Source organism: Mustela erminea, chromosome 10, assembly GCF_009829155.1.
Source record: "Mustela erminea isolate mMusErm1 chromosome 10, mMusErm1.Pri, whole genome shotgun sequence".
Lineage (NCBI taxonomy): Eukaryota > Metazoa > Chordata > Mammalia > Carnivora > Mustelidae > Mustela > Mustela erminea.
The window spans coordinates 16,953,034-16,966,195 of NC_045623.1; the positions used below are offsets into that span (position 1 = coordinate 16,953,034).

The 13,162-nt window shown below is 50.8% G+C and overlaps 1 protein-coding gene, 1 long non-coding RNA gene and 1 pseudogene across 3 annotated transcripts in view; 1 reads left to right on the plus strand and 2 right to left on the minus strand.

Annotated features, from left to right (window-relative positions):
• Positions 1 to 9,000, plus strand: part of LOC116567601 — a 42,800-nt gene extending 33,800 nt beyond the window's left edge. The window contains exon 3 of the long non-coding RNA XR_004276274.1: positions 8,908 to 9,000. This is a non-coding gene — a long non-coding RNA (uncharacterized LOC116567601). The remainder of the gene's footprint in view (positions 1 to 8,907) is intronic.
• On the minus strand, positions 1,165 to 9,288 carry LOC116567597 (neuroblastoma breakpoint family member 6-like). 2 transcript variants are annotated; one of them, XM_032302744.1, is made up of 5 exons: positions 9,237 to 9,288; positions 8,292 to 8,482; positions 6,181 to 6,420; positions 3,758 to 3,972; positions 1,165 to 1,879 (listed from the first exon to the last, which is right to left on the minus strand). In XM_032302744.1, exons 3-4 carry the CDS (start codon positions 6,413 to 6,415, stop codon positions 3,767 to 3,769), a joined length of 441 nt encoding a protein of 146 aa, XP_032158635.1. In that variant the 5' UTR covers positions 6,416 to 6,420; positions 8,292 to 8,482; positions 9,237 to 9,288; the 3' UTR covers positions 1,165 to 1,879; positions 3,758 to 3,766. The 2 variants fall into 2 exon arrangements, with proteins under 2 accessions (XP_032158635.1, XP_032158634.1); XM_032302743.1 differs by lacking the exon at positions 9,237 to 9,288 and adding an exon at positions 8,841 to 8,941.
• Positions 9,289 to 9,869: 581 nt separating this feature from the next.
• The window catches only part of LOC116567449, a 276,013-nt pseudogene continuing 272,720 nt past the window's right edge, over positions 9,870 to 13,162 (minus strand).

Here is a 13,162-nt window from a genome sequence, read left to right on the forward strand (position 1 = left end):
AGGCAGTAGAGAAAGAGTATTGAATATGCAACCCTCACGGAGTCCTCATTCCCTCACTAGGAGTCCTTTGAAGTGAACTTCCCTGGATGAGAGATGACAGAGGAAACTTTGACTTTCAAACAGCTGGTCACTGTTGAATAGACTTACTGGCAGTTGTACGACAAAACTCTGGGAGTGGAGTAGGTGGGAAAAATAGGATGTAAATAACATCTGTTTCACTGGGCGGAAACAGTAGTATACCAGGTCAGGTTGATACAGAAGGAAAGGGAAAATACAAGAATGTCAAAAGTTTGAGTTCGAGAGATCCCTTCACACTGACAAACTGAAGGCGAGAAGTTTGGCAAGCTCATGGGGAACCAAACATGTCCACGGACTTTCGGTGTCATGCTCAGCCCTACGTATACGACCTTCCTAAACAGCAGACAGGCCTATGGGCGCACAGGTGCACATGCAGAAAAGAAAAGAAATACCTCAGAGAGCTAAACACAGAAACATGTCCTCCCGGTAGGGTACGTAGAGCCTAAAGGTGATGGAGACTCAGTATAACTGTGATGATGAGAACCAAGCACATTTCCATGAGCAAATGTCCCGATCCTCCAAATCACCATGATAGGGAGAGCTTAGAGCATCCAATGTCAATAACCCACAAGTTCATAGTGGTTGTCTGAACCAAAAACTTTAATGACATAGAAGGGGGACAGAATGTTCTTTTCCACAGTGCATTGCCATGCAATACACATTGTATAGATATCCAAACGTCAGAATTCTTCCAATGTACAAACACAGATAGGGTTAGGAGATACGACAGGGAGCAGTAAAAGATGGCAACATGTTAGAGAAAGTGGTTAAGAGGAGAGGCTCGTCACCCATCCTCAGGGTCCTCCACGTACCAGATTCCCAATTTCAGAAAGCAAAGCATGTGTCTTGCTGTGAACAGATCAATCTGATAGGTACTCTATAGCAATGGAACCAAAGCTGCTCTCACAAGAGTGGTGATGGGCACACTGGACCCTCTTGGTCTCCGGGTAGGCTAGCTGGGACACATGCAGCATTAACCGTGGAGTGTCCTGGCCCAAGCCACAGGCTGAATTTAATCAGGAGGAACTGATCAGACAACTTGAGAATGTAGGCCATTAAGCTAGACATGTGGTCTGTCCCCTACAAACAAGGAAATGTCACCACCACCGGAGACAGCCACCTAACGGTGAGGAGATATTTTGGGTTCCGAAGGAGTAAGAAAATACAGCAACACATTCTTGTCATCCTTTGGAACCCAACCTATCTCTCCTCCATGTTGCTGTCTCTTATTTGTGGTGACAGGGATTTGTGAAGAAAGACAGACCGGTCATCTGGTTCAATTGTCCACATCCTGAAGGTGTCTGATAACTCCCTCGTGCTCAAATTCAGGCTGAATGTCTCTAGGAAGAACACGGTGTAGTCAATGCTGTGTGCTTCTGGCATAGCCCAGTTGGTGGCCCAGAATGTCCAGTGTGACATGTGGCCTCTTCCCGTGGTGCTGCTGACTCTGGTTCTCTGCAGGATGGAATTGAGAGCAGCAAGACTGAAGGTCTCTGGAAACGGGGGTGTGATCTAGGCAGGCATTGGTCTCCTGAGGGGTTTATCACAACTGGAGCTGAAGGGCAAGAAACTCTCTCCTCCAATGGGTCTCTTGCAGTAAAAATCATCGAGAATGGCTTGGGATTGTGATGTGGATTCTCAGCAAAGTGTCTCTCCCATGCTCTCTTTGGGCTTTAACTTGATGTGCTGCTTTAGATTTCCTTTCATCCAGTGGAAAATGAAGGGGTTTCAGGATGAAGTTTCAGGATGGGGTTTTCATTCACACAGGCCTCTTTTTCTTAGTTTCTGCAGTCTTTGTCATCTGAGAGAGGAAGAGTGAGAGAAATCAAATGTGAGTCTTGGTCAGATGCTACTGGTGGCTGAGCCTGGAGGGGTGGCGGCCAGGTGACAGAGGCCAGGAGCAAGCTGAAGGCGTCTCCAGAGGAGCAGCTGCAGGGGGAGCCACACCCAGGTAGAGTGGGAGTTGAGAGCCCCAAGTCAGAAGTCATACCTTCACGAAACTGATAGGCAGCCTGTGTTGGAGGATGCAGGGGCCCCTGGGCTCCCCCAACAGGGGGCTAGTGATGTCCCAGCTCAAAGCTGCTGTGAGCTTTTGCCAGATCCCAACTGCCTCCTCCTCTGCAGCCACTTCCCCCTTGAGCCCCTCCATTAGAAGCCAAGTGATGGCTTGCTGACGCCTCCCGGGGAGGTGGGCACCCAGCACGCACCACGCGCGTTCCGAGACAGGCTGCTGCAGGAAGCAGGGGACCCGTGGCAGCCAAACACATCCCCTTTTCACCCTTGTCCCAGTCTTCTGAAAAGGAGGCCAGGCTTTGGAATGAGTCCTAGACTAGGAGAGCCCACAGGGGCCTGTGAGTATCTCCAACTTCTTTTCTGCCCTGTGCAGAGGAGGAGCTGTGGCCCCAGGGGCTAAGGACCCCCGAAAGCCATGTGACCTGTGACTGAAAAGCCTGGGCTGAAAGCCAGGCTCAGGCCCTGTGCAAACCTGTGATGGGGAGGGAGAGGACAGCCCCTGATCTGTAGGTGTGGGCAGGCAGTAGATACTGTTGGTCACTTTTGGCCTCCCAGGAACAAGCCCAAAGGTGCTGAGGGATGAGCCCGGGGAGGAGAAACCCCAAGGGGAATTCACAAAGGACAGCCTGGGTGTTATCAGGGACACGTCATTTTCCCTCAGGGACAACAAGGGTCTCTGAATGTTATCTCACACAGGATAGACCTTGGGGCATTTGTAGGAATAGTCTGAGTAAGTATAAGCTTCAGCAAAGTGTAAAGCGCACATGGAGAAGGATTCATGTTTGCTTTCTAGATTCTCATCCCTTCTTTCCCCAACTTTCCATAAGCGTAGAGCCTCTCATGGATTCCAGGGGTATTCTGATGGGCCTGCAAATGGATAGATAGGAGAAGGAGTCCTGAGATTGTTTCCTGAGATGTTGTATGATAACACCATAGGATTATTTTCTTTCAATCTGTCATAGACCTGTCAGGGAGCTGGGAAGTCCTCGTAGTGACTTTGTGAACCATGGTTTTGATTGCCACAGAAAGCAAGAAACCTGAAATTCTTCAACCTCGATCAGGGAAGGGATCATGTTTTAGACACCGGGTTTCCAGGCAATATTCCTTCCTCATTGTCTCATGTATTATAGGGGCTGAGGAGAAGCTTGACACCAGCTGGGTCCCAGGTGAGGATTCTGTGTCCACCTAGCTCAGATTTCCTGAACGTCCCAAGAGGAGAGAGCTTGTGCAAGGGACTCATTGAGACCTCGGTCCAGGGAGGAGGAGGCTTGGAATTGGAGAAGCAGGGAAGGAGGGCAAGGAAGCCAAGAAAGCGTGTGGTTTCTGGCAGAGCTCTAAGTGTTTGATGGGTGTAATAATGCTGCTCTGCTGAGGAGGGCCGTGGGGCCTGCTTCCCCATGGGCGTGGAGAGAGGGGAGAGGGAATTCCAGGACGGCCCCGGCAGGAACACAGCAGAGTTGAGCTGCATCCCGGTGATGGAGACCAAGGGCCGGCAGGGTGGCAGCCCCCACGCGAAACCGGGGAAGCACCAGCTGTGGGAATGGCCGAAGGAGGGAGAGCAAGAGAAGAGACAGTGTGTGTTTGGTCGGGGGTGTTGGGGGGGTGGAGCTCTAATCAGCAGGAGAACAGTAGGAGTCCATGCCCCAAGGGCCAAAGGCATGATTACCTCTGGGCCCTAAGCTTGAAGACCAGGGAATCTGCATGCCAGTCTCCACTGGCCAAACTGCAGTATTCTCTTGGGAATCTTCTGTTTCATGACACGGAGGGCTTTCATGTGGCCATGGATTTGACAGCCATGCTGTCTGTCCCTCGAGTCCTCACCAGCATCACGCTCCGGCTTGGGAGGGTTCTTCATGCACATGGAAGCATCCAAAGCCAGTTCTGCAAGGAAAAGCACATCGACAGGATCTGCTGTGATTCATGATCTTTCTGAACCTCCACCTACATTGATGTCAAAGAAGGACAGTGGCCAGAATGAGAAAGGCCGTCTGACAGATCACAGGCCCGTGGACACAGTTTGATTACTTCCGGTTTTGGCTCTCTCTCTCATACTCAAGTAAGGCTCACTGAGCCAGGAGGCCAACAGGTTCCCAATGGACAAAAGTGAAAGCACGAGAAACGATCGGTAAAAAGAAACAGTTCTGGGAAAGAGAAGTTTCCACACACAAGGAAATCGTGCTGGAAAGAGGCTGTACTCTTGTCGAGAAGAGACTGTAGAGCGCAGCAAAGTCTAGGTTGCAGGGAAGCCTTTCGGGGTCAACCAGGGAAGAGCACACTGGGGAATGCATACAACATGCATCAACATGGCCAGCGTTTCATACCTGTGCACTACGTATAATATACACACCGAATAGACAACATGTGTGTGACCTAAGATAGAAGAAATGTGTGTGTCTGTATGTATATATGTATGTATAAGGGAGTCAGTGATTAATGAGGGATTTGCGGACAGGACCAGAGCATTCTACCCCCGCTCTGCTCAGCTGTATCGAGTAAAAGAAAAGACACGGAATCCAAAAGAACGAGAAAAGCAGTGGTGAGAAACAGGTGACCATGGACATGTTCCATGGGGGAGTCGGTGGGAACAAGTCAGAGTAAAAGCATCTGCCCCAGCGTGTAATTTTGTATTCACCCCCAGCTGATAGGATGAAACCTCATCCCCCAGTGTGATGGTATGATGGGGTGAGCCTTGGGGAGGCAGCTCCTCCCCTAGAAGGGATTCGCGCCCTATAAAAGAGACCTCACAGGGTTCCGTCGCCTCTCTGCAGTGTGAGGACAGAGCCAGAAGGCAGCCACCTCTGAGCCAGGAAGGCAGTGTCACCAGGCCCCGAATGTGTCCCTGTTTGATTGTGGTTCTGGCGCGCCTCCGGAACGGTGAGATACCGATTTCTGTTGTTAAGAAGTCAGCCTGTCTGAGGCATTTTTGTTATAATAAGCAGAGCTGACCAAGGAGCTGGCATGGAGCTTTGTTTCTTGCTCAGGCCTCCATGGGAGGCGAGTCACAGAGAGAGGGAGTGGGCCAGCGGGTTGGGGCAGGACAGTGGGTGCCAAGGAGAAGTGACAGGCCACAGGGAGAAGACAGTAAAGAGGGTGAGTTCTAAGGCCCTGGTCCGGGCTGGGCTTCCCCGAGCACTCACTGAGCTCTTTCTCCAGGGCCCTCCCTGGTGCCACAGTGCTGCTACTGATGTGGCCTCCCCCTGGGAACGGCATCTCCTCAATTCTCAGGGAGGTTAGCTCCTGACCGAGGAGCCCCAAGGCACCCCAGGCTCCAGGAAGGGACTCTGAGTGCTGGTGCGGAAGGAAGACAGGATGCAGAGGAGGGTGGAAACGCTCAGTCTTCAGGACATCTGAGCAGAGGTGGATCCTGATGAGCAGGAGGCTGGGCATGAGGCCCCGGAGATGACGGGAGCAGATGGACTAGATGGAGGACCCGAAGAGAGAGTGACATGTATACTTCATGGGGTAAAGTGGACCCTTCTCAGCTTAGAAAAGGAAAAAACAAAAATCAGTAGTACGCGGTGTTGCGAGGCCAGTATTTCTACAGTGTCTGTGAGCACCGAACAGGGCAGATGGGCTTGACGATGCTGAAGGAGAGAAAAATGGGCGCATGAGCCTTTTTGAGAAAGGCAGGCAGGATGGTGTCCGGCGATAGTAGATATGCCTAAAACTGCTCTTCCCCACATGAAACAATGCCCTGACACTATTTCCAAGAGTTGAAACCCCACAGGCATCTGAGGATTCGATGTGACAAATTCATACATATTGTCATGCAATTTTGTTGCATCAGGGCCCCTATGAATTGTATTTCATGTTCCCAAGAACAATGAGACAGAGACCCCATTTTTTGTGGTTTTCAGTAAGCGGACTCAAGGGAAAATGCATGAGAAGAGGCGGAAGTTGGCCAGTTACACAGCCAGGAAGTGGCAAGGCCAGCACCTGGTTCAGAGCTGATACTGAACACCAGGCTCTTGCTCACCTTGCTGTATTGCAGCATCTTGGGGGCTCACCCTCATCCCATTGCTACCTGTAGCCACAAGTCTGTGATGACCAACACAGGGCCTAGAGCTTCCTAGTCACCTTCCCTCTCACCTCGGAGCAGTGGCGGTTGGTCCCCAGAACCCATGTTGGTGCCCAGGCTCCCGATGGCAGAGGAGAGGCTGAGCCTGGCTCTGTTGTCACCACGGTCCAAATGCTGGTCCAGCTGAAGTTGCAGGGAATCAGCCACCGGGGTGCTTGGCTGTGTCTGTGCCCCGGAACTTTGCACCTGTTCTCTTGGGAAAGTCAAGTTTCCACTGGATGGCCCTTGGTGACAGGGAGACTGCATCGGAGCTGAAGCGAGAAGAGATTTCAATGGGATCCATCCCAGGGCTCCTTAGCTGAGTGCTCTCAGAACACCCCCGCCCCTCTGTGAGACCACCCTGGGAGCAGGTCCAGAGGCAGGCATCATGGCTATGAAGGAGATGTCCCCATTGTCTCTGAGCCTGTGGATGCTGTGTTGGCAGGTGACCAGGCTGCAGAGTCTCTGAGGTGAAAATCACCCCCTGACTCCGCAGGGCCTTCGGATGGGCCCAGTAGCTCCTGCCTATCATTCTGTTCATAGTAACCTTGGTCTGAGAGCCTAGAGAGAAGTTCCTGGAGAGTTCTCAGGGCTTGGGAGAAGGAGTTGTCCATGTGTAGTGGAAACAAAGAACGAGGGAAGAAGTTCAGCCTCGAGGCTTCAGGTACCCCTAGAAGAGGGAGTTGCGGAAAGGTAGCACGGGCCAAGTTATGGGGCCTTTTCCCAGCTCTGAAGCCTTTTGAAGCTTCTCATCTGCAATTTCTGTCTGCCCTTCCATCCGTCCACTCATCTGGATTCTATTGCCCCTTGGAGAATGCTAAATAACCGTGTGTTTCATTTGTGCCTCCCAAATTGCTGTAATGCTGAGGATGCCTGGTCTCTTTGGCCCTCGGGGAGGATGGGGAAACTCGGGAGAAGGTAGTCCTAGGGTGGAAAGGCTGTTACTGTCCACGTAAGGTTGAGGGACAAAACATTTCTTAGGCAGTTTCACTGTACCAGATTGATCCAATAAGGAACATCATGGACTCCTTGCTGGCCCTAGCATGTGTTTTGTTCAGCAAAGAAAGTCTCCTAACGGGGCCAATTTTTCTCCCAGAAGGGAAGTCCAGAAAATAGCCTGAGCGGGAAGAGACGGGAAGTGGATTTTGGCCTGCGCACCTGTGTGAGCGTGGCCGGAAGGGGGTCACACTCAGCAGGCTCCACGTTTCTGAAGATCCTGGAGAGGGAAACAAGTCTTTGCTTTGCCCCTGAATGATGCCTATAGCCACGTAAGGTGCACAGGCTGCTGCTCATTTAGAGGGCATTATGCCACCGAGAGTTGACACGTGACAGAAACCGTATCCAAGCTGGGAAAATATTACTGATGCTGCACACAGGGTGAAAAGCCCACCAACCACAGGGGAGGAAAAGCGGGACTAGAGCTTTGGCTTCACTGAATCCATGGAACAGGGGACAGACAGGATTGGGTGCTCAGGATCTTCCATGTAAATGCCCCAGAGGAAGGCCAACACCCGGGGAAGATGAACTTTGAGCTCAGCAGAAAGAGCACAGATGCTGCCCATAGGGAGCAACTGCATAGCAGGGTGGAGAGCAGAGAGCTTGCAAGAAGATACACAAGACGTACAAGTGGCCATAGAATTTCTTGGGTCGGAAAAGACTCTTCTTGGAAATAAGAGGCCTGTTACCAAGATGCCTCCAGGTGAGATAGCGGTGGCTGAGTTTTTGTCCCTTTCTCTCCATTTCTCCTCTCTGACCTTACTTGGTCCCAACAGCCTGCTGCTCATGAGGGGGCAGGTGACACAGGATAGTGTGGGACAGAAGGAAAGGAAACTTGTCTGACCCACATGATGCCTTTTCTTTTGAAGTAGGCTCCACATCCAGTGTGGATCAGAACGTGGGGCTTGAACTCAGAACCCTGAGAGGAGGACCTGAGCGCAGATCAAGAGCTGGAGGCTTAACCCCCGGGTGTCCCAGTGTTTTGAAAATAAAATCCAAGAGCATATTCAAACCAGTATGGGTCTACAGGGCCTGTTGGCAGGGCTGCATCTCTCAGCCTATTTATGTTGTTGTATACAGAGAAGACAGGCTTCCTGGGACCCTCCCTTCCCAGGAAGTTTGTGCCCCTCACAATGGGGTTACTTACCATCTACATCCAGACCCTCGAAGGTTTCCTCCTTGTCACGTGTGGATGAGGCCCTTGTACAAGGCCTCCAGGTGTCTGGCAGGTGATGGCCAATTGAAGAAGTCAAATGACATTCATCCAGGGAGTCCTGTGGCACGTCATTCTCTTCTACCACGGGCAGCTCCGTGCAGAGCCTCGAGTTACAGGGAGGACTGGAGATGCAACAGGAAGGCTGAGTCAACATGGAGTCCCAGTGGGTTAGGGCAGCGAGGAGGAGGGTGGGGTCACAGAGAACAAATGGGAAGTCCCCATCAGGGGAGATGAGCCATTCTGCCTCCCTCTGGGGAAGGGTGTGGATGAAGCAGGGATAGATCAGGGAAGGAGAGAGGGAACCAGAGCAAGAGGTGGTCAGAGCATGGCCAAAATGGGAGTTTAAAGGAAGAGAGTCTGAACCTCCCCAGTGCACCACTGTCCCAACAAACAGCACACTCAGAAAACAAGAAAAGCAGCACCAGCACTTTGGCCTATGTCTTGTTGAAATTTGCAGAAAGGAGCAAGACCACCCCAGGCTATGGCAGCATTGGAGATTCCTAGAATGCTTGTGTGTCCCACGAATTTTATGTTTTTTTCTAAACAGTTGTCTTGCCGTGAATTCCTACCCACGTCATAATGCAAAAGCAGCAGAGGTAGATGGCATCTTTGGCCTGATTTGGATCAAAGCGTGACTGTGAGAAGGCAAGAAGTCCTGTGTGCTTAGTATACTTGCATCAGGGGACTGCAGATTCCAGGCTTGGGAGGGATTGAGAAAGGGGCTTATAGTAGTGCCCCAGAAAAGCAGAAACCATTGCTAATGGCCCATTTTGTGCATGTGAGAATGGGTGAGAGAGGCATATTTAGCAATTTCTAGATTTGCCTAGATCACCAGATGTCACCATTGAATTAAAGCCCACGAATCTTCAGAGTTACCTGGGGTATATCGGGTCTTGTTCTTCTACCTCCAAAAGATCATTGTGATTTTCTACAACTAAAGAGAGACAGGACCAGTCACATTAAACGGAATGGCATCGGTACGTTAAAATGAAATATCCGCTGCAGCTAACACTCGGGCATAATTTTCCTTAATGGGGCAGAGGGTAGTGTGAGAGAAACCTGCCAGGAGGCCTCCGGGAGTGTCTTGGGAATGTGTCACGGTTAGCTTTCCTTAGGCCTCGGGCACGAGCTCCCTGATGTGGTGGGGCCACATGGAAAGAGTCTGTGTAGAGTGAAACGTGTGTTTTACCATGGATTCTGGGGAAGAGCATGTCTGAGTTTTAAAAACGTACAGCGTCCTTCTCACCTTACCTTATCTCATGAGATGCTCTAGGTGTGATGGTTGAAAGGCATTTAGACACAGAGACCAGACTGATGGATTGAATCTGCAAACCCTCAAATCAAGAGGAATCTTGTGTGTACAATTCCTTCGAGTACAGAGACGCGGGAGCCATGCATGGGGAGGGGGAATGGCCGGGCTCAGCCTTGCTCAGGGAACCATTCAAGCAAGCTGATGTCAGAGGTGTGGATGTCCTGATACGGCTGTGATGACTCACTGAATCAGAGCAGTCAAATCAGGGAAACGACAAAGCCAAAGATGCAGGTAAAGCTGACAGCATCTTTGAAAAGGGACAAAAAAACAAGGTCCATTGTATGGGTATAAAAATGAGAGCTCTGGAGATGAGGACAGACATTTAATGGAAATCAGGAGCAAAGACACCTGCGGCGTTGCATCACAAATGAGTGTGGGTTGTGACATCTACCTTGACTCCAATGTCCTAACGTATATCAGAAGACATAAGCAGAGCCTGGGATGAGGAATGAAGGGCGGGTCCATGCCTCACGTGATATCTGTGCTGTAAAGATTGGCCTAGAGCCTGACTGCGATCCCTATATCTACCCAACTCCTACACAGCAATGACACATCTCAGCGTAAGCAGAGGTTGGAATAGCAAACATAAGGGGTCAGCGAGGGAGTCGAGTTGGAGCTTTCTCAGCTTGACAACGGAGGACTCACTAGCTATATCCAGAGCAGAAGAACTGTCCATATCATCGAAGGAGTTTCTGTCAGCCCTCGTAGAGGTCCCATGCAGGTCAGCCAGGTCACGAAAGGCTGAGTGAGTCAAATAGCATTGATCCAGGGAGTCCCATGGGGGATCCTGCTCTTCCACCTCTGGCAGACACAGACTGGGCCTGGGAGGGTGGGGAGATCAGAACATGAAAACAAGAAAAGGAGACACCCCATAAAACTACTCTTTCAAATGGGAGGCCGAGAAGTAGAGTCATAAGAAAGAAGCACAGCCACTACTCACCGCAGACACTACCCTGCTGTTTCAGGGACAGAGTATGGCTGCTAGGGGGAAGTACAGATAGCCAGAGAACAGAAGGATCTCAGGGTAGAGGCAACAGATCTAAGCTTCTGAGCATCAAACTCTGAACCATGGTGGAAGAAGTCGAGGCTCAGAGTATGCATCGACCATTTTAAAGGTGGTTTCGACACTTTTGCATAAATTCTGTGGCTGTTACCTTTAGGGACCTAGTGAACACAGGATGCCTTTTCAAAGGCATCCTCAGCCTGGAGCTATCTCATGTCCTCAGTGCCTCTTTCTCTAACCACTGTGACGAATGAGGCATGACATTTTTCCTAGGTTATCTTTTTGTACATTGTATCCTCAATGTGGTAAGACCGAGGAGGGAGACACAGCTCTGCCTCTCTCTGTGGATTTAGTAAAGGAATAGCAGAGGGCAATGCAGAGAATCCCCCTGACTAGTCAATTCATGCAGGTCAAGTGACTGCAGGTGATTGAAATGGAGGAGTCCATTAAAGGAACGGAGACGTGTAACACAGGGAAAACACACATCATGGTTCAAGGAGAGGGTTTGTGTTTGGAGAAGGGATGAAAGAGATAGGTTTGTCAGTTTCTATTTGTTCCTTGAAATAGTCCTTCAATTCACCACTGAATGAAGCCAGAGTTCTTTAGAATTACCTGGGGGCCAGGGGGTCTTGTTCCTCTTCCTCAAAAAGATCATTAGGACTTCCTAGAAATGCAGAGAGACAGGGCCAGTCACTTTGCACAGATCACCACTTGTACGTTAAAACCAAGGGTCTACTACAACTACCACGTGGGGAGAATAATCCTTAGCGGGGCAGAGGAAGGCATGGAAGAAGTCCTCCAGGAGGCCTCAGGGAGTGTCTTGGGAATTTGCCACAGCGCGCTTTCCGCAGCCTTCGGGCCCGAGCTCCCCGTTGTGGTCAGGTTACAGACAAAGGGTCTCCGTACAGAGTGACACATGTGTTTTCCCACAGGGACTGGGGAACAGCTTCCCTTGATTCTAAAACCTTATTGCAAACTTCTCTCATTGCCTCACCCCATGAGATACTCTAGGTGTGATGGTTTAAGGTCATTTAGACAGAGACCAGACTGACAGTTCAAATATGCAAACCCACAAGCCGAACGGAATCTTTGTGTACAATCCTTTGCGCTCCACAGACATAGGAGCCGTGCACGGGGACAGGCAAAGCCTAGGCTCCGCTTTACTCCCGGGAAGCATCAAAGCCAGCTGATGGCAGAGGTGTTGATGGCCTCATACGGCGACGTTGACTCCGTGATGACAGCCAACACAGAGCACGCAGACAGTGGGGATGAGAGCAGTCAAACCAGGGAAAGGACAAATCCCAAGATCTAGGCAAGGCTGACGGCATCTCTGGACGGACACGACAATTCAAGGGACGTTGTATGGGAATGAAAAGGAGAGCATGGCAGATGAGGAGAGACATTTAATGGAAATGAGGAATGAAGACAGACACCTCAGCCTAGGCAGCAGAAGGGAGTGTGAGTTGTCACATCTGCCTTGATTGCAATGTCCTAACTTCTGTCAGAAGCCCTAAGCAAGGCCTGGGATGAGGAACAAAGGGCAGATGTACGTCTCAGCAGAGGTCTTTGCTGAAAAGGGTATCCCAGAGCCTGACTCTGATCCCCATGTCTACCGGGCTCCTACACAGCGGTGACACCTGTCAGCATAAGCGGAGGCTGGGATAGCAAACCTAGTGGGTCGTCCTGGGGGTCGATTTGGAGCTTTGTCAGCTGGACCATGGAGGACTCAGTAGGTACTGCCAGAGTAGAAGAGTTGTCCATGTCATCGAATGAGTTTATGCCAGCCCTCATTGAGGTCCCTTGCAGGTCAGCCAGGTCAGGAAGGGCCGAGTAAGTCAGATAGCATTCATCCAGTGAGTCTCCTTGGGTGTCCTGCTCTTCCACCTCCGGAAGTCTTCTGCTGGGCCTGGGAGGGTGGGGAGATCTGACCGTGAAAACAAGGAAAGGAGACAGCCCAGCATCCTACCGCTGTTAATGGGAGCCCGAGTAGTAGAGTCGTGAGAATGGAACGCAGCCATTACTCACCACAGAAACTACCCTCCTGTTTCCGGGGCAGGGTATGGCTGCTAGGGGGTTGTACAGATAGCCAGACAACAGAAGGGTCTCAGGGTAGAGGCTGCAGATCTAAGCTTCTGAGTAACAAAATGAAGGATGATAGAATAGAAGTTGTGGCTCAGAGTATGCATCGAGCGTTTGAAAGGTGGCTTCGACACTTTTGCATAAATTCTGTGGCTGTTACCTTCAGGGACCTAGTGAACACAGGATGCCTTTTCAAAGGCATCTTCAGCCTGGAGTGATCTCGTGTCCTCAGTGCCTCTTTCTCTAACTACCGTGACGTGACGTGACGTGACATGTTTCCTAGGTATTCTTTTTCTACGGTGTATCCACAATGTGGTAAGACCGAGGAGGGAGACACAGCTCTGCCTCTCTCTGTGGATTTAGTAAAAGAGGAGAAGAGGGCATTGCTGAGAATCCCACTGAATAGTC